Here is a 21,376-nt window from a genome sequence, read left to right on the forward strand (position 1 = left end):
TGCACATGCCTGAAGCACTACATGACAGGAAATAGTGCTGCCATCTACTGTTCTTGCCAATGTGTAACATTTTTGAAAAACCTCTACCATACAGTACTGCAGGCACGTGCACGCTTCTAAATTTACCTTCCTGCTTTTCAAAAAAAGGATAACAAAATTTGATAATAGAAGTACATTGGAAAGTGGTTTTAAAAAAAAATAAAAAAAAATAATTGTATGTTCTATCTGAATCATGAAAGAAGTTTGGTGTCTTATGTCCCTTTAATAATTGGATATTCTGAAGAGGCGGATCTTACTTATACATGAACCATGAAAGTTAAAAAGGGACAAAATGCCTTGAGACTTATATAAAAAAAATAAAATACCAGGCATTTACTCATTTTTTAAAGCGGACGTTAAAGTATTCTTATTTATGCATCAAAAATTATCTCCATGCAAAATAAATATTTAAAATACATTAAAACCTTAATTTCCTAAGTAAAATATGTTTTTTTGCAGACCAGGGGCAAGCCACTTTAAAAGCAATTGGAATCTTGTGAATCTTACCAATTTGCACTGACCAATAAAAGTTACCATGCAACTTTCTTTCCTTTAGAATACATACGATATAAAAAGTCTACACACCCCTGTTAAAATGTCAGGTTTCTGTGATGTAAAAAAATGAGACAAAGATAAATAATTTCAGAACTTTTTCCACCTTTAATGTGACCTATAAACTGTACAACTCAATTGAAAAACAAACTGAAATCTTTTAGGTAAAGGGAAATAAAAATAAAATATGGTTGCATAAGTGTGAACACCCTTTTATAACTGGGGATGTAGCGGTGTTCAGAATTAAGCAATAACATTCATGTTAAATAGGAGTCAGTACACACCTGTCATTTAAAGTGCCTCTGATTAACCCCAAATAAAGTTCAGCTGTTCTAGTAGGTCTTTCCTGACATTTTGTTAGTCACATCCTACAACAAAAGCCATGGTCCGCAGAGAGCTTCTAAAGCATCAGAGGGATCTCATGGTTAAAAGGTATCAGTCAGGAGAAACAAAAGAATTTCCAAGGCATTAGATATACCATGGAACACAGTGAAGACAGTCATCATCAAGTGAAGAAAATATGGTGCAACAGTGACATTACCAAGAACTGGATGTCCCTCCAAAATTGATGAAAAGACGAGAAGAAAACTAGTCTGGGAGGCTGCCAAGAGGCCTACAGCACCATTAAAGAAGCTGCAGGAATATCTGGCAAGTACTGGCTGTGTGGTACATGTGACAATAATCGCCCGTATTCTTCATATGTCTGGGCTATGGGGTAGAGTGGCAAGACGGAAGCCTTTTCTTACAAAAAAAAAAAAAAAACAACAAAAAAAAATATCCAAGCCCGGCTAAATTTTGCAAAAACACATCTGAAGTTTCCCAAAAGCATGTTGCAAAAGGTGTTCTGGTCTGATGAAACCAAAGTTGAACTATTTGGCCATAATTCCAAAAAATGTTTGGCGCAAAAACAACACATATCACCAAAAGAACACCATACCCACAGTGAAGCATGGTGGTGTCAGCATCATGCTTTGCGGCTGTTTTTCTTCAGCTGGAACTGGGGCCTTAGTCAAGGTAGAGGGAATAATGAACAGTTCCAAATACCAGACAATATTGGCACAAAACCCTCAGGCTTCTGCTAGAAAGCTGAACATGAAGAGGAACGTCATCTTTCAGCATGACAACGACCCAAAGCATACATCCAAATCAACAAAGGAATGGTTTCACCAGAAGAAGATTAAAGTTTTTGGATGGCCCAGCCAGAGCCCAGACCTGAATCCAATTCAAAATCTATGAGGTGATCTGAAGAGGGCTGTGCACAGGAGATGCCCTCGCATTCTGACAGATTTAGAGTGTTTTTGCAAAGAGTGGGCAAATCTTGCTAAGTCAAGATGTGAAATGCTGAAAAACTCATACCCAAAAAGACTGAGTGCTGTAATAAAATAAAAAGGTGCTTCAATAAAGTATTAAAGGGTGTTGACACTTATGCAACCATATTATTTTAGTTTTTTATTTCCCTTTACCTAAAAGATTTCAGTTTGTTTTTCAATTGAGTTGTACAGTTTATAAGTCACATTAAAGGTGGAAAAAGTTCTGAAATGATTCATCTTTGTCTCATTTTTTTACATTACGAGAGGATAGAGGGATATATAGATATTTAGATATATAGATATATATATAGCGGAGGGGCGGTCGGAAGTACCAGCGGAGTCGCAAGTCGGCCACCGAGAGGACGTCGGGTGAAACGGTAAATGATTTAGTGGTCAACATATCACAGGTACCGTTCACCGAAGGGGAAATTAATCTACTCAATAGAGGTCTGGGCTTTTGCCCTAGCAACACCATTAACTTTATGGACTTGGACATTGAGTTATATAGATTTTTTAGACAATTACGTCTAAAAACACATTTTGCTAGGATATCTGAGAATTTCTCATATACCAATGTTATCAATGATAATGGTTTAAAGTTTTCAAACTATAATTTGATTGCCAAATCTAGTTTTTTACCGCCAACTAACTACCATCCGGTAGAGACATTATTTGCATTGGTGAATAAAGATATGGAGAATCTTAAACATGATATTAGGACACATAAAGGGGTACAAATTAAGTATAATTTAATCGATAGAAGACACAAAAAATCCCTTAGAAATATTGTTAATAATCCTAATATCATAATTAAACAAGCCGATAAGGGCGGGGCAATCGTAATTATGGATAAGGTGAAATATATTGAGGAAATTAATAACCAATTAAGAGATACTGAAATATATGAAAGATTGGAAAATAAATCCCTTAAGAACTATCCAAAATGATTTATTGACAATTGTCCAAAATGCATTTGATAACGAGGTTATTGACCTTAAACTGAAGGAATATCTAATTAAGAAAGAATGTATTACACCTCTAATATATATATATATACTGCCCAAAATTCATAAGTGTCTCATTAACCCACCGGGTCGCCCAATCGTTGCAAGTGTTGACTCAGTTCTATCTAATGTGGCTACTTTCTTGGACAGAATACTTAAACCAATAGTGTCAAAATTAGCATCATATTTGGAGGATTCTACTGAATTCTTGAACAAGCTCAATATGATCACTTTTCAAGGTCAGCAATGTCCCATACTGGTAACATTAGATGTTAAAAATTTGTATATCTGTATCCCCCATTTGGGAGGTATACAATCAGTGAGACAAAGCTTATGTCAGGAACAAATCTATACTGATTAACAAGTGGATTTCATTATTGATTTACTTACATTTGTATTAACTAATAATTACTTTCTATTTGGTGATTCTATTACAGACAAAAGAGGGGCACCGCAATGGGGGCCAATATGGCGCCACCATATGCTGGATTATATATGGGAACATTTGAACAGGAAAACATTTATTCAAATGAGTTGTTTAAGCAACATGCCAGCATATGGTGGCGCTATATAGACGATGTCTTCACGATATGGTTGGGGGATATAGATACCCTTAATGTATTCCTTACACAGATCAACTCCAATTCTGCTAACATAGAATTTACTATGCAATATGGTACTAAATGCATTGATTTTCTGGATGTGACAGTATATATTGAGAATGATACATTCAAGACTGATCTTTTTGTCAAAAAAACAGACAAAAATACTTTTTTTGTCTTATGAAAGCTGTCATCCAGAGAATACCATTAAATATCTACCTAAATCTCAGTACACTAGAGTGAAAATGTATAGTCAGTGACCAAGAATCTGTACAAAGAGGCTATCCTAAGAAAATTTTGGAAAATGAATTACAAAAGGTTAATCTGATTCCACGGAATCAATTATTACAGAAAAAAGTGATAGAATTCCTTTTGTTAGTACATATAATGTCAACAGTAAACATATCAGGAATAGTCAAAAAACATTGGCACATTTTGAAAAATTATTATCACGAAATAATAGAATTTCAGTCTTTTCCACTGTTATCTTATAAAAGGCAGAGAAATCTACAGGATTATTTGGTTAAAACTGACATAGGGAGTAGTAAATTAAAAATGTTAACATCCAGCAGGAAAACATAATTTATGCTTACCTGATAAATTCCTTTCTTCTGTTGTGTGATCAGTCCACGGGTCATCATTACTTCTGGGATATAACTCCTCCCCAACAGGAAATGCAAGAGGATTCACCCAGCAGAGCTGCATATAGCTCCTCCCCTCTACGTCAGTCCCAGTCATTCGACCAAGAATCAACGAGAAAGGAGTAACCAAGGGTGAAGTGGTGACTGGAGTATAATTTAAAAGATATTTACCTGCCTTAAAACAGGGCGGGCCGTGGACTGATCACACAACAGAAGAAAGGAATTTATCAGGTAAGCATAAATTATGTTTTCTTCTGTTATGTGTGATCAGTCCACGGGTCATCATTACTTCTGGGATACCAATACCAAAGCAAAAGTACATGGATGACGGGAGGGATAGGCAGGCTCATTATACAGAAGGAACCACTGCCTGAAGAACCTTTCTCCCAAAAATAGCCTCCGAAGAAGCAAAAGTGTCAAATTTGTAAAATTTGGAAAAAGTATGAAGCGAAGACCAAGTTGCAGCCTTGCAAATCTGTTCAACAGAGGCCTCATTCTTAAAGGCCCAAGTGGAAGCCACAGCTCTAGTGGAGTGAGCTGTAATTCTTTCAGGAGGCTGCTGTCCAGCAGTCTCATAGGCTAAACGTATTATGCTACGAAGCCAAAAAGAGAGAGAGGTAGCAGAAGCTTTTTGACCTCTCCTCTGTCCAGAGTAAACGACAAACAAGGAAGAAGTTTGGCGAAAATCTTTAGTTGCCTGCAAGTAGAACTTGAGGGCACGAACTACATCCAGATTGTGTAAAAGACGTTCCTTCTTTGAAGAAGGATTTGGACACAAGGATGGGACAACAATCTCTTGATTGATGTTCCTGTTAGTGACTACCTTAGGTAAGAACCCAGGTTTAGTACGCAGAACTACCTTGTCTGAGTGAAAAATCAGATAAGGGGAATCACAATGTAAGGCTGATAACTCAGAGACTCTTCGAGCCGAGGAAATAGCCATTAAAAACAGAACTTTCCAAGATAACATTTTTATATCAATGGAATGAAGGGGTTCAAACGGAACACCCTGTAAAACGTTAAGAACTAAGTTTAAACTCCATGGTGGAGCAACAGCTTTAAACACAGGCTTGATCCTAGCTAAAGCCTGACAAAAGGACTGGACGTCTGGATTTTCTGACAGACGTCTGTGTAACAAGATGGACAGAGCTGAAATCTGTCCCTTTAATGAACTAGCTGATAAACCCTTTTCTAAACCTTCTTGTAGAAAAGACAATATCCTAGCGATCCTAACCTTACTCCAGGAGTAACCTTTGGATTCGCACCAGTATAGGTATTTCCGCCATATTTTATGGTAAATCCTTCTGGTAACAGGCTTCCTAGCCTGAATCAGGGTATCAATAACCGACTCAGAAAAACCACGTTTTGATAAAATCAAGCGTTCAATTTCCAAGCAGTCAGCTTCAGAGAAGTTAGATTTTGATGTTTGAATGGACCCTGTATCAGAAGGTCCTGTCTTAGAGGTAGAGACCAAGGCGGACAGGATGACATGTCCACTAGATCTGCATACCAAGTCCTGCGTGGCCAAGCAGGTGCTATTAGAATTACTGATGCTCTCTCCTGTTTGATTTTGGCAATCAATCGAGGAAGCAGCGGGAAGGGTGGAAACACATAAGCCATCCTGAAGTTCCAAGGTGCTGTCAAAGCATCTATCAGAACTGCTCCCGGATCCCTGGATCTGGACCCGTAGCGAGGAAGTTTGGCGTTCTGGCGAGACGCCATGAGATCTATCTCTGGTTTGCCCCAACGTCGAAGTATTTGGGCAAAGACCTCCGGATGAAGTTCCCACTCCCCCGGATGAAGAGTCTGGCGACTCAAGAAATCCGCCTCCCAGTTCTCCACTCCCGGGATGTGGATTGCTGACAGGTGGCAAGAGTGAGACTCTGCCCAGCGAATTATCTTTGATACTTCCATCATTGCTAGGGAGCTTCTTGTCCCTCCCTGATGGTTGATGTAAGCTACAGTCGTGATGTTGTCCGACTGAAACCTGATGAACCCCCGAGTTATTAACTGGGGCCAAGCCAGAAGGGCATTGAGAACTGCTCTCAATTCCAGAATGTTTATTGGAAGGAGACTCTCCTCCTGATTCCATAGTCCCTGAGCCTTCAGAGAATTCCAGACAGCGCCCCAACCTAGTAGGCTGGCGTCTGTTGTTACAATTGTCCAGTCTGGCCTGCTGAATGGCATCCCCCTGGACAGGTGTGGCCGATGAAGCCACCATAGAAGAGAATTTCTGGTCTCTTGATTCAGATTCAGAGTAGGGGACAAATCTGAGTAATCCCCATTCCACTGACTTAGCATGCATAATTGCAGCGGTCTGAGGTGTAGGCGTGCAAAAGGTACTATGTCCATTGCCGCTACCATTAAGCCGATCACCTCCATGCATTGAGCTACTGACGGGTGTTGAATGGAATGAAGGACGCGGCATGCATTTTGAAGTTTTGTTAACCTGTCTTCTGTCAGGTAAATCTTCATTTCTACAGAATCTATAAGAGTCCCCAAGAATGGAACTCTTGTGAGAGGAAAGAGAGAACTCTTCTTTTCGTTCACTTTCCATCCATGCGACCTTAGAAATGCCAGAACTAACTCTGTATGAGACTTGGCAGTTTGAAAGCTTGAAGCTTGTATTAGAATGTCGTCTAGGTACGGAGCTACCGAAATCCCTCGCGGTCTTAGTACCGCTAGAAGGGCACCCAGAACCTTTGTGAAGATTCTTGGAGCCGTAGCCAATCCGAATGGAAGAGCTACAAACTGGTAGTGCCTGTCTAAGAAGGCAAACCTTAGATACCGGTGATGATCTTTGTGGATCGGTATGTGAAGGTAAGCATCCTTTAAATCCACTGTGGTCATGTACTGACCCTCTTGGATCATGGGTAAGATTGTCCGAATAGTTTCCATTTTGAACGATGGAACTCTTAGGAATTTGTTTAGAGTCTTTAAATCTAAGATTGGCCTGAAAGTTCCCTCTTTTTTGGGAACCACAAACAGGTTTGAGTAGAACCCTTGTCCTTGTTCCGACCACGGAACCGGATGGATCACTCCCATTGTTAACAGATCTTGTACGCAGCGTAGAAACGCTTCTTTCTTTATCTGGTTTGTTGACAACCTTGACAGATGAAATCTCCCTCTTGGGGGAGATAATTTGAAGTCTAGAAGGTATCCCTGAGATATGATCTCTAGTGCCCAGGGATCCTGAACATCTCTTGCCCAGGCCTGGGCGAAGAGAGAGAGTCTGCCCCCTACTAGATCCGGTCCCGGATCGGGGGCTCTCGGTTCATGCTGTCTTTGGGACAGCAGCAGGTTTCCTGGCCTGCTTGCTTTTGTTCCAGGACTGGTTAGGCTTCCAGCCTTGCCTGTAACGAGCAACAGCTCCTTCCTGTTTTGGTGCAGTGGAGGTTGATGCTGCTCCTGTTTTGAAATTCCGAAAGGAACGAAAATTAGACTGTCTAGCCTTAGCTTTGGCCTTGTCTTGAGGTAGGGCGTGGCCCTTACCTCCCGTAATGTCAGCGATAATTTCTTTCAAACCGGGCCCGAATAAGGACTGCCCCTTGAAAGGTATATTAAGTAATTTGGACTTAGAAGTAACATCAGCTGACCAGGATTTTAGCCACAGTGCCCTGCGTGCCTGTATGGCGAATCCTGAGTTCTTAGCCGTAAGTTTGGTTAAATGTACTACGGCCTCCGAAATGAAAGAATTAGCTAGTTTAAGGACTCTAAGCCTGTCCGTAATGTCGTCTAGCGTAGAGGAACTAAGGTTCTCTTCAAGCGACTCAATCCAAAATGCTGCCGCAGCCGTAATCGGCGCGATACATGCAAGGGGTTGTAATATAAAACCTTGTTGAACAAACATTTTCTTAAGGTAACCCTCTAATTTTTTATCCATTGGATCTGAGAAAGCACAGCTATCCTCCACCGGGATAGTGGTACGCTTAGCTAAAGTAGAAACTGCTCCCTCCACCTTGGGGACCGTTTGCCATAAGTCCCGAGTGGTGGCGTCTATTGGAAACATCTTTCTAAATATTGGAGGGGGTGAGAACGGCACACCGGGTCTATCCCACTCCTTAGTAACAATTTCAGTTAGTCTCTTAGGTATAGGAAAAACGTCAGTACTCGCCGGTACCGCAAAGTATTTATCCAACCTACACAGTTTCTCTGGTATTGCAACAGTGTTACAATCGTTGAGAGCTGCTAAGACCTCCCCTAGTAGTACACGGAGGTTCTCCAATTTAAATTTAAAATTTGAAATATCTGAGTCCAATCTGTTTGGATCAGAACCGTCACCCACAGAATGAAGCTCTCCGTCCTCATGCTCTGCGAGCTGTGACGCAGTATCAGACATGGCCCTAGCATTGTCAGCGCACTCTGTTCTCACCCCAGAGTGATCACGCTTGCCTCTTAGTTCTGGTAATTTAGACAAAACTTCAGTCATAACAGTAGCCATATCTTGTAATGTTATCTGTAATGGCCGCCCAGATGTACTAGGCGCCAAAATATCACGCACCTCCCGGGCGGGAGATGCAGGTACTGTCGCGTGAGGCGAGTTAGTCGGCATAACTCTCCCCTCGCTGTTTGGTGAAATTTGTTCACATTGTACAGATTGACTTTTATTTAAAGTAGCATCAATACAGTTAGTACATAAATTTCTATTGGGCTCCACCTTGGCATTGGAACAAATGACACAGATATCTTCCTCTGAGTCAGACATGTTTAACACACTAGCAAAAAAACTTACAACTTGGTTATAATCTTTTTTAGCAAAAAAACGCACTGTGCCTCAAAGAGGTACTAACGATTAAATGACAGTTGAAAAAATGAACTGAAAAACAGTTATTGCATCAAACTTTAAAACAACACAACTTTTAGCAAAGGTTTGTTCCCATTAGTAAAAAACACTAATTAAATTTGTACATAAGAAAACAAAACAACGTTTTTTATTCACAGTCACTATAAGAATTCTCACAGCTCTGCTGAGAGAATTTACCTCCCTTCAAAGAAGTTTGAAGACCCCTGAGATCTGTCAGAGATGAACCGGATCATGCAGGAAATATAAAAGTAGCTGACTGGAATTTTTTGATGCGTAGCAAAGAGCGCCAAAAACGGCCCCTCCCTCTCCCACACAGCAGTGAAGAGAAACGAAACTGTCACAATTAAAGCAAAAAACTGCCAAGTGGAAAATAATGCCCAAATATTTATTCACACAGTACCTCAGCAATGTAAACGATTCTACATTCCAGCAAAAACGTTTAACATGAGAATAGTTATTAAAAGGATTAGTGACCTTTAACACAGTAGTTCCGGTGAAATACCATCCCCAGAATACTGAAGTGTATACATACATGTCATTTTAACGGTATGGCAGGCTTTTCTCATCAATTCCATTCAGAAAATAAAAACTGCCACATACCTCAATGCAGATTCATCTGCCCGCTGTCCCCTGATCTGAAGCCTTTACCTCCCTCAGATGGTCGAGAACAGCAATATGATCTTAACGACTCCGGTTAAAATCATAGTAAAAAATCTCTGTCAGATTCTTCCTCAAACTCTGCCAGAGAAGTAATAACACGCTCCGGTGCTATTTTAAAATAACAAACTTTTGATTGAAGTCATAAAAACTAAGTATAATCACCATAGTCCTCTCACACATCCTATCTAGTCGTTGGGTGCAAGAGAATGACTGGGACTGACGTAGAGGGGAGGAGCTATATGCAGCTCTGCTGGGTGAATCCTCTTGCATTTCCTGTTGGGGAGGAGTTATATCCCAGAAGTAATGATGACCCGTGGACTGATCACACATAACAGAAGAAAGGTACTTTTCCTTGCTATAATTGTTCACACTGTAGCAGTGTAATAAGAGGAAGTGAAGTTGTTCATCCACAAACAGGAAAAAGGTATAATATTAATAGATTATTATAAACACACGTCAATTATTATAAAGATTTGAAAACACATGTTAAAATTAATGATTGCAGTATTGTATGACTGTCTCTTTAAGAAACTAAGGTAATTGTAATTTGTTGCACCTGTTGTTTACCATATGCACTGCCTTTAAAAAAGGTTGGTTTGGATTATGTACTAATCATTAGGCTTGAGAAAGGGCATACGCCCGAAACGTCGCCTGTATGTTCACTGCTTGTAATTAAAAATTATTAAAATACAACAGGAGTGCTGCAGTCATTTCTACATTTTATAGCAATATCTGTTTGAGGCGAGACAGAGACTGCTTGCACCCATATACAAAAAAGAATTGGTGCTGGACTTTCTCCTAATATATATATATTTTTTTTACTTTTATGGTTCTTTTGTGTAATAGAAATTCCACAAAACAGGATAAAAACCATTAAGAATAAAGAAGACTTACCTGTTTTGAATTGGACCTTTGAAACTTGGGTCATATTTTTTTGGTTCTCCTGCAAAAACAAAAAGGCCAAAAATTAGTCATTTAAAAAAAAATAAAAAATAATAATTTACTGTCCAGAGTTCCATGGGAAGCATAAAACAAAAAGGTAGTTTTTACATTACAAAGTTTCATTAACACTTGTGTGTGCAAGCTCTGCCGAACACAAAAACTATGCACATACAACACTAAAAGTGCAAAAACAACAACCCACATACAATTTTTTTCCTAGTTCATTATACCAGATTTACAAACCTCATTAAAACAGGTACAGTAAGCAAGTGTACATTACAGACTCACACAGCTGCAGCTTTTTCTGATCACACAAAACGCAGCTCTACAGCATTCATAGGTAATAACACAGGAAGTGGCACGTCAATCTTCCCAATGTGTATTGTTATATGTAGGGCTGCAACAAACGATTTTCAGAATCGATTAAATCGGCCAATTATTTTTTTCTAATAATAATAATCCTCCACAGCACTGCTGGTCCTAAGCACAAACTGCTAATCAGCAGCACTAGTCACTTGACCAAGCTGTGTTATTAGCACTTCTGATTGGATCAGCGTGAGGGCAATTTCCTCTCCGGACCAGCAGTGCACTGAACATTTTTTTATTTTTAAGGCCCGATTTCTCACTGGCTGACACACACTAAGCTCTCAGTAGCCAATGAGATGCATCACAAGCATACAAAAGAGAAAGAGCACCAGCTCAATAACTTGATAGCTTGTTCTATGGCGATTTACCACATTTGGGATTAGCTTATTTTAGCCCAATAATGCTTTTCACAGAGAAGATATAGATAAAATCCAGTTCAGTAAACTGATGCTTACTTAAAGGGATAGTAAAGTCCAAATTATACTTTCATGATTCAGATAGGGTATGTCCTTTTACAAACAACTTTCTAATTTACTTTTATCATCAAATTTGCTTTGTTCTCTAGGGTTTTTTTTTTCTTTTTTGGGGGTGTTTTTATTGATAAAACATAAATACAGAATAGGAGTTTGTATACATTGAGGGGAAGTGTTGACAGTACTTTCATGACACATTACAAAACCCAGTTTGCAAGATTATACTTCAATATGTTATATTCATGAAAATATTAGTATAATAATAGTGATATTATATAAAACTTATGATGAACCTAAATAACACACCATCTATTCTTAATAAAAAGGGGATGGGCAAGTCAGCTTAACTAAACCTTGTGCATAAGTATGCACCAAGAATAAAATTAGTTATAAAGATCCGCTTATTGATATGAATTCCTCCTTTTTCAAAAATAATAAAAAAAGAAATAAAGCATACATAAGTACTAAAAGCCATGTTAAAGGGACACTTTTGTGATTCAGTAAGCATGCAATTTTAAGCAACTTTCACATTTACTGCTATTATCAAATTTTCTTCATTCTCTTGGTACCTTTATTTGAAAAGCAATTATGTAAGTTTAGATGCCGGTGTTCTAAAATAAAGTGGTCTACCGCGTAGGAGGTTTGTGGCGCTCACTGTGCATGCGCTAGAGGCCCAACTTCCCTAAAACAGCTGATTTACGCGGGTCAAGGAAATATATGGCACCACATTCCTGAGCGCACGTTACTGGTTGCAAAATCAGGCTTGTCTGTCATCAGATTTTGTAACCAGAAAGTGCGCCAGACAGGTCGCAGAATCTGTACACCACCACACAACGGCTGCATCAGCTATTAACCCCTTATACTCAGTCACCATGTTCAGCCAGTCCCTTCACTGTGTAACAATCTGAGGGGGGAGTATTTGAAAGAAGTTCTCTTTTTGTAAGTCTGTAAATGTATGAGAGAATGAATGTAAAGCCTAAATATTTACAGACTCACAAAAAGAGATAACTTCTTTCAAATACTCCCCCCTCAGATTGTTACACAGTGAAGGGACTGGCTGAACTTGGTGACTGAGTATAAGGGGTTAATAGCTGTGCAAGTCGTCGTGTGATGGTGTACAGATTCTGCGACCCGTCTGGTGCACTTTCTGGTTACAAAATCAGTTGACAGACAGCTTGTTCCGTCTGATTTTGCAACCAGTAACGTGCACTCAGGAATGTGGTGCCATATATTTCCTCGACCCATGTAAATCAGCTGTTTTAAGGAGGTTGGGCCTCTAGCGCATGCGCAGTGAGCGCCACAAACCTCCAGCAGCTGATTACACGGCACCGGAAGGGACGTGGTGGACACATTCCCATGGTAGAACACCAGCCCATTTTTGGTGAACAACCTGGGTTGTTCTTGCTGATTGGTGGATAAATTCACCCACCAATTAACAAGTGCTTGGCTTAGATGCCTTCTTTTTCAAATAAAAATAGCAAGAGAAAGAAGAAAATTTGATAATAGGAGTATTTTAGAAAGTTGCTTAAAATTGCATGCTCTATCTGAATCACGAAAGAAAAATTGGGGTTCAGTGTCCCTTTAAATAATACAGTAATATTATATAGGAATAGAAAGATGGGAAAGCATAAATTTAAAAGGCTGATATGAATAATGATGGAATAGTCTAAGAACTACTAAATGCTATCAATAGTTAGCAAAATAGGCTAAGGTGAATAAATGAATAGTTAGGCATTTCTAATTCAATGTATAACAGCTAACATACTCTTTGCTGAGTCGTATAAGTTAGCGTTTAATTTAATTGCTGACACAGCTATTTGTTTTATATCAAAGGAGTAAGGCTTGTATGCAACGCAGCTAAATCATGAATTTTTAAGAATACATGATACAAACATGTTATGTGACAATAGTAGATATTTAAAATATAGGGGTAGTCGGAAGATACTAAAATCATTATGGGCAAAAAAAACATAAGATAAATAAACATTCTACTCAAATATACTGACAACAAAATTGTCATTTTCTGAGTTCCAGAACGGCTGTCTAGAAGTGCTGGACCAAGCACCAGGTGCCAACACAGCCGCCATAGAACTTTGTTAACCCACTACAATCTTTTTCTCTATCAGTCACAAGAAAAACATTCAGCAATTCCCTCTACTATATGAGGGAACATAGAGAGTCCAGATCTTTAGACGAGTATGGCTGTGAAGCAGCAGCGAATTTCACTTTTCCTCGCAATTCCATCCATTCTAGCAAGTGTCCAAGGAGTGGGAATTTGGACAGAGTTTTTGTAGGGTTGGCTTCTTGAAATCGAATTGACTATCCATTCAATTCCTGTCTCATGTCCTTGGATGTAGTGACCGTCATGAGCCCTGTGGCCAGCAGCGCTATTTATGTCGATTAGCTTACTGATAATGCTTGCAGGGGAATAGGGAAGTCCCGGACTAGTTAGGTTATGCTGCGCTTTGTCACTCCAACCAGTCGGGTATTACTGGTGTTGCAGTAAAACAGGACAGGTGGCAGTCTGAGATATTTTAGGTAGCATCGTGGGTTGAGGCAGTCTGATTGGAAACTATCAATGTTTTTGCGCCTGCCTTGTAAGTTGTCAAGCCGTCATAAGCCTTTCCTAGGTCTGTCGCCTTTCTGCTCTTACACACCTCCTGCAATATCTATTGATAGTCAAATAAATAGAGGACTGGACATTTAGATCACGCTAACCGCGATATATTCCATTTTGCCTATTTACACGTAAATATACGGAACAGGCTGAACACACAGTTCAGCGTTAAAGCCCAATGGCGTCAATACTGATTAAATGACTTCTCGGAGGCCAAGAGATATCCAATCTTGATCCAGGTAAATATCTGGGCACAATACTTGCCAAGGGTGATTTGAATGGCTAGAAGTTAGCCCACTAATTATCTAAAATGCTAATAACTGGCACAGAGAAGTATAACTCTGTGGCCATCTTGGTGTGTCGCCCACTGGTATTCTTAGTTGAAAGCTAAACCTAGGTAGGCTCATATGCTAATTGCTAAGTCCTTGAAGGCCGTATCTTATCTGAATGCATTTGACAGTTTTTCACAGCTAGAGGGCATTAGTTCATGTGTTTTATATAAGCAACTTTGTGCTCATGCACGTGAAGTTATTTAAGAGTCAGCACTAATTGCTTGAAATGCAAGTCTGTCAAAAGATCTGAGATAAGGAGGAAGAAGCTTATAAACAGAGGTGAAAACTATATTTCTACAACAGTGTTGGTTATGCAAAACTGGGGAATGGTAAACAAAAAGGGATTATCTATCTTTTTAAACAACAACATTTTTAGCGTTTACTATCCCTTTAATCATCTCAAATAGTGAATTATGTGGTAAGCATATGTATATACTGCGTCATTCAAGCTTTTATTCATTCGTTATAGCGCAATTCGATTCAACAGTTTAAAGTCGTTAAAGAGACATAGTCAAGAAACGACAATTTTCTAATATGTTACAGCATGTCATTTTAATACAAGCTTTAAAAGGGACAGTCTAGGCCAAAATAAACTTTCATGATTCAGATAGAGCATGTAATTTTAAACTATTTTCCAATTTACTTTTATCACCAGTTTTGCTTTGTTCTCTCGGTATTCTTAGTTGAAAGCTTAACCTAGGAGGTTCATATGCTAATTTCTTAGACCTTGAAGGCCACCTCTTTTCAGAATGCAATTAAACAGTTTTTTACCACTAGAGGGTGTTAGTTCATGTATTTCATATAGATAACACTGTGCTCGTGCACGTGAAGTTTTCTGGGAGCAGGCACTGATTGGATAAACTGCAAGTCTGTCAAAAGAACTGAAATAAAGGGGCAGTTTGCAGAGGCTTAGATACAAGATAATTACAGAGGTTAAAAGTATATTAATAAAACTGTGTTGGTTATGCAAAACTGGGGAATGGGTAATAAAGGGATTATCTATCTTTTAAAACAATATCAATATCAATATCCTCAAAAAAAAAAAAAAAAAAAACCCATTCCCTTGATCCTACCTCCCCATCAAACTAGTGCCCTATTTCCCTCCTCCCTCAAAGCTTCTCGAAAAACTAGTATATGCACGCCTATCCCACTTCCTTACATTAAACTCCCTCCTTGACCCACTGCAATCTGGATTTCGTCCCCATCACTCCAGAGACAGTAATCGTTAAGGTTACCAACGACCTACTTACAGCAAAATCAAAATGCCACCTCTGCTTATCCTCATTGATCTGTCCCCAGCCTTTGACACTGTTAACCACCCTCTCTTGCTCCAATCCTTCGGCATCTGTGACACAGCCCTCTCGTGGCTCTCTTCCTACCTGTCAAACCATACCTTTAGTGTAGCCTTCTCTGGGGCCTCCTCTGCCCCGTCACCACTTTCTGTCGGAGTACCGCAAGGCTCGGTCCCCTTCTAAATCTACAAGTCATCACTAGGTTCCCTAATTAAGTCCCACGGTTTCCAATATCATTTGTATGCAGATGACATACAAATCTACTTCTCTGCACCAGACCTATATCCTTCCTTGCTAACCTGTGTCACCGTCTTTCTCACATCTCTTCCTGGATGTCCTCTCACTACCTCAAGCTAAATCTCTCCAAAACTGAGCTCCTTATTTCCCCCCCCCCTTCTTCCAAAATATCCACCCCCAATCTCTCTATAACCGTCAACAACTCAATCATTACCCCTACCCCGCATGCCCGATGTCTAGGGTCACATTTGACTCCGATCTTTCTTTCACTCCTTGGCTAAAGCCTGCCGCTTCCACCTCAAAAAAGATAATTTATGCTTACCTGATAAATTTATTTCTCTTGTAGTGTAGTCAGTCCATGGGTCATCCATTACTTATGGAATATATCTCTTCCTAACAGGAAGCTGCAAGAGGATCACCCAAGCAGAGCTGCTATATAGCTCCTCCCCTCACATGTCATATTCAGTCATTCGACCAAAGCAGACGAGAAAGGAGAAACCATAGGGTGCAGTGGTGACTGGAGTTTAATTAAAATTTAGATCTGCCTTAAAGACAGGGCGGGCCGTGGACTGACTACACTACAAGAGAAATAAATTTATCAGGTAAGCATAAATTATGTTTTCTCTTGTTAAGTGTAGTCAGTCCACGGGTCATCCATTACTTATGGAATACCAATACCAAAGCTAAAGTACACGGATGAAGGCAGGGACAAGGCAGGAACATTAAACAGAAAGAACCACTGCCTGAAGTACCTATCTCCCAAAAATAGCCTCCGAAGAAGCAAAAGTGTCAAATTGGTAAAATTTTGAAAAGGTGTGAAGCGAAGACCAAGTCGCAGCCTTGCAAATCTGTTCAACAGAGGCCTCATTTTTAAAGGCCCAGGTGGAAGCCACAGCTCTAGTAGAATGAGCTGTAATCCTTTCAGGAGGCTGCTGTCCAGCAGTCTCATAGGCTAAACATATTATGCTACGAAGCCAAAAAGAGAGAGAGGTAGCCGAAGCCTTTTGACCTCTTCTCTGTCCAGAGTAAACGACAAACAGGGAAGAAGTTTGACGAAAATCTTTAGTTGCCTGCAAATAGAACTTCAGGGCACGGACGACGTCCAGATTATGCAAAAGTCGTTCCTTCTTTGAAGAAGGGTTAGGACACAGTGATGGAACAACAATCTCTTGATTGATATTCCTGTTAGAAACTACCTTAGGTAAGAACCCAGGTTTAGTACGCAGAACTACCTTGTCTGAATGAAAAATCAGATAAGGAGAATCACAATGTAAGGCAGATAACTCAGACTCTTCGAGCCGAGGAAATAGCCATCAAAAACAAAACCTTCCAGGATAACAGCTTGATATCAATGGAATGAAGGGGTTCAAATGGAACGCCTTGAAGAACATTAAGAACTAAGTTTAAGCTCCACGGCGGAGCAACAGTCTTAAACACAGGCTTAATCCTAGTTAAAGCCTGACAAAAAGCCTGAACGTCTGGAACTTCAGCCAGATGTTTGTGTAGAAGAATAGACAGAGCAGAAATCTGTCCCTTTAACGAACTAGCAGATAAGCCCTTTTCTAAACCCTCTTGTAGAAAGGACAATATCCTAGGAATCCTAACCTTACTCCATGAGTAACTCTTGGATTCGCACCAATATAAATATTTACGCCATATGTTATGGTAAATTTTTCTGGTAACAGGCTTCCTAGCCTGTATTAAGGTATCAATAACCGACTCCGAGAAGCCACGCTTTGATAGAATCAAGCGTTCAATCTCCATGCAGTCAGCCTCAGAGAAATTAGATTTGGATGGTTGAAAGAACCCTGAATTAGAAGGTCCTGTCTCAGAGGCAGAGACCACGGTGGACAGGACGACATGTCCACTAGGTCTGCATACCAGGTCCTGCGTGGCCATGCAGGTGCTATCAGAATCACCGAAGCTCTCTCCTGTTTGATCTTGGCAATCAAACGAGGAAGCATCGGGAATGGTGGAAACACATAAGCCATGTTGAAGACCCAAGGGGCTGTCAGAGCATCTATCAGCACCGCTCCTGGGTCCCTGGACCCGGATCCGTAACAAGGAAGCTTGGCGTTCTGACGCGACGCCATGAGATCCAGATCTGGTTTGCCCCAACGATGAATCAGTTGAGCAAAGACCTCCGGATGAAGTTCCCACTCCCCCGGATGAAAAGTCTGGCGACTTAGAAAATCCGCCTCCCAGTTCTCCACGCCTGGGATCTAAAATCGCTGACAGGTGGCAAGAGTGAGACTCTGCCCAGCGAATTATCTTTGAGACTTCCAACATCGCTAGGGAACTTCTGGTTCCCCCTTGATGGTTGATGTAAGCCACAGTCGTGATGTTGTCCGACTGAAATCTGATGAACCTCAGAGTTGCTAACTGAGGCCAAGCTAGGAGAGCATTGAATAACATAATTTATGCTTACCTGATAAATTCCTTTCTTCTGTAGTGTGATCAGTCCACGGGTCATCATTACTTCTGGGATATTACTCCTCCCCAACAGGAAGTGCAAGAGGATTCACCCAGCAGAGCTGCATATAGCTCCTCCCCTCTACGTCACTCCCAGTCATTCGACCAAGGACCAACGAGAAAGGAAAAGCCAAGGGTGAAGTGGTGACTGGAGTATAAATTAAAAAATATTTACCTGCCTTAAAAACAGGGCGGGCCGTGGACTGATCACACTACAGAAGAAAGGAATTTATCAGGTAAGCATAAATTATGTTTTCTTCTGTTAAGTGTGATCAGTCCACGGGTCATCATTACTTCTGGGATACCAATACCAAAGCAAAAGTACACGGATGACGGGAGGGATAGGCAGGCTCTTTATACAGAAGGAACCACTGCCTGAAGAACCTTTCTCCCAAAAATAGCCTCCGATGAAGCAAGTGTCAAATTTGGAAAATTTGGAAAAAGTATGAAGCGAAGACCAAGTTGCAGCCTTGCAAATCTGTTCAACAGAGGCCTCATTCTTGAAGGCCCAAGTGGAAGCCACAGCTCTAGTAGAATGAGCTGTAATTCTTTCAGGAGGCTGCTGTCCAGCAGTCTCATAAGCTAAACGAATTATGCTACGAAGCCAAAAAGAAAGAGAGGTAGCGGAAGCTTTTTGACCTCTCCTCTGCCCAGAGTAAATGACAAACAGAGAAGACGTTTGTTGAAATTCCTTAGTTGCCTGTAAGTAAAATTTTAGAGCACGGACTACATCCAGGTTGTGCAGTAGACGTTCCTTCTTTGAAGAAGGATTTGGGCATAAAGAAGGAACAACAATCTCTTGATTGATATTCCTGTTAGTAACTACCTTAGGTAAGAACCCAGGTTTAGTACGCAGGACTACCTTATCCGAATGAAAAATCAAATAAGGAGAATCACAATGTAAGGCTGATAATTCAGAGACTCTTCGAGCCGAGGAAATAGCCATTAAAAATAGAACTTTCCAAGATAACAACTTTATATCAATGGAATGAAGGGGTTCAAACGGAACGCCCTGTAAAACATTAAGAACAAGGTTTAAACTCCATGGTGGAGCAACAGTTTTAAACACAGGCTTAATCCTGGTCAAAGCCTGACAAAAAGCCTGGACGTCAGGAACTTCTGACAGACGTTTGTGTAACAGAATGGACAGAGCTGAGATCTGTCCCTTTAATGAACTAGCAGATAAACCCTTTTCTAAACCTTCTTGTAGAAAAGACAATATCCTAGGAATCCTAACCTTACTCCAAGAGTAACCTTTGGATTCACACCAATATAGGTATTTACGCCATATCTTATGGTAAATCTTTCTGGTAACAGGTTTCCTAGCCTGTATTAAGGTATCAATAACTGACTCAGAAAACCCACGTCTTGATAAAATCAAGCGTTCAATTTCCAAGCAGTCAGCTTCAGAGAAGTTAGATTTTGATGTTTGAAGGGACCCTGTATCAGAAGGTCCTGTTTCAGAGGTAGAGACCAAGGTGGACAGGATGACATGTCCACCAGGTCTGCATACCAAGTCCTGCGTGGCCACGCAGGTGCTATTAGAATCACTGATGCTCTCTCTTGTTTGATTCTGGCAATCAATCGAGGAAGCAACGGGAAGGGTGGAAACACGTAAGCCATCCTGAAGTCCCAAGGTGCTGTCAGAGCATCTATCAGGACTGCTCCTGGATCCCTGGATCTGGACCCGTAACGAGGAAGCTTGGCGTTCTGTCGAGACGCCATGAGATCTATCTCTGGTTTGCCCCAACGTCGCAGTATTTGGGCAAAGACCTCCGGATGAAGTTCCCACTCCCCCGGATGAAAAGTCTGACGACTTAAGAAATCCGCCTCCCAGTTCTCCACTCCCGGGATGTGGATTGCTGACAGGTGGCAAGAGTGAGACTCTGCCCAGAGAATTATCTTTGATACTTCCATCATAGCTAGGGAGCTTCTTGTCCCTCCCTGATGGTTGATGTAAGCTACAGTCGTGATGTTGTCCGACTGAAACCTGATGAACCCCCGAGTTGTCAACTGGGGCCAAGCCAGGAGGGCATTGAGAACTGCTCTCAATTCCAGAATGTTTATTGGCAGGAGACTCTCCTCCTGACTCCATTGTCCCTGAGCCTTCAGAGAATTCCAGACGGCACCCCAACCTAGAAGGCTGGCGTCTGTTGTTACAATTGTCCAGTCTGGTCTGCTGAATGGCATCCCCCTGGACAGATGTGGCAGAGAAAGCCACCATAGAAGAGAATTTCTGGTCTCTTGATCCAGATTCAGAGAAGGGGATAAGTCTGAGTAATCCCCATTCCACTGACTTAGCATGCACAGTTGCAGTGGTCTGAGGTGTAAGCGTGCAAAGGGTACTATGTCCATTGCCGCTACCATTAAGCCGATTACCTCCATGCATTGAGCCACTGACGGGTGTTGAATGGAATGTAGGGTGCGGCAAGCACTTTGAAGTCTTGTTAGCCTGTCCTCTGTCAGGTAAATCTTCATTTCTACAGAATCTATAAGAGTCCCCAGGAAGGGAACTCTTGTGAGTGGAACGAGTGAACTTTTCTTTTCGTTCACCTTCCATCCATGTGACCTTAGAAATGCCAGCACTAACTCTGTATGAGACTTGGCAGTTTGAAAGCTTGAAGCTTGTATCAGAATGTCGTCTAGGTATGGAGCTACCGAGATTCCCCGCGGTCTTAGTACCGCCAGAAGAGCACCCAGAACCTTTGTGAAGATTCTTGGAGCTGTAGCCAATCCGAATGGAAGAGCCACAAACTGGTAATGCCTGTCTAGGAAGGCAAACCTTAGGTACCGATAATGATCTTTGTGAATCGGTATGTGAAGGTAAGCATCTTTTAAATCTACAGTGGTCATGTACTGACCCTCTTGGATCATAGGTAAAATTGTCCGAATAGTCTCCATCTTGAACGATGGAACTCTTAGGAATTTGTTTAGGATCTTTAAGTCCAGGATTGGTCTGAAAGTTCCCTCTTTTTTGGGAACCACAAACAGATTTGAGTAAAACCCCTGTCCCTGTTCCGATCGTGGAACTGG

At 40.8% G+C, this 21,376-nt stretch overlaps 1 protein-coding gene across 1 annotated transcript in view; it reads right to left on the reverse strand.

The window, feature by feature from the left end:
* SLC44A2 (solute carrier family 44 member 2) overlaps positions 1 to 21,376 on the reverse strand; it is a gene marked incomplete in the record, with an annotated part of 587,432 nt that overhangs the window by 470,663 nt on the left and 95,393 nt on the right. Inside the window, 1 exon segment of the mRNA XM_053717929.1 lies at positions 10,507 to 10,555. Within this exon segment, the coding sequence (XP_053573904.1) occupies positions 10,507 to 10,555 (49 nt within the window).

The sequence above is a fragment of the Bombina bombina genome, chromosome 6, assembly GCF_027579735.1.
Source record: "Bombina bombina isolate aBomBom1 chromosome 6, aBomBom1.pri, whole genome shotgun sequence".
Lineage (NCBI taxonomy): Eukaryota > Metazoa > Chordata > Amphibia > Anura > Bombinatoridae > Bombina > Bombina bombina.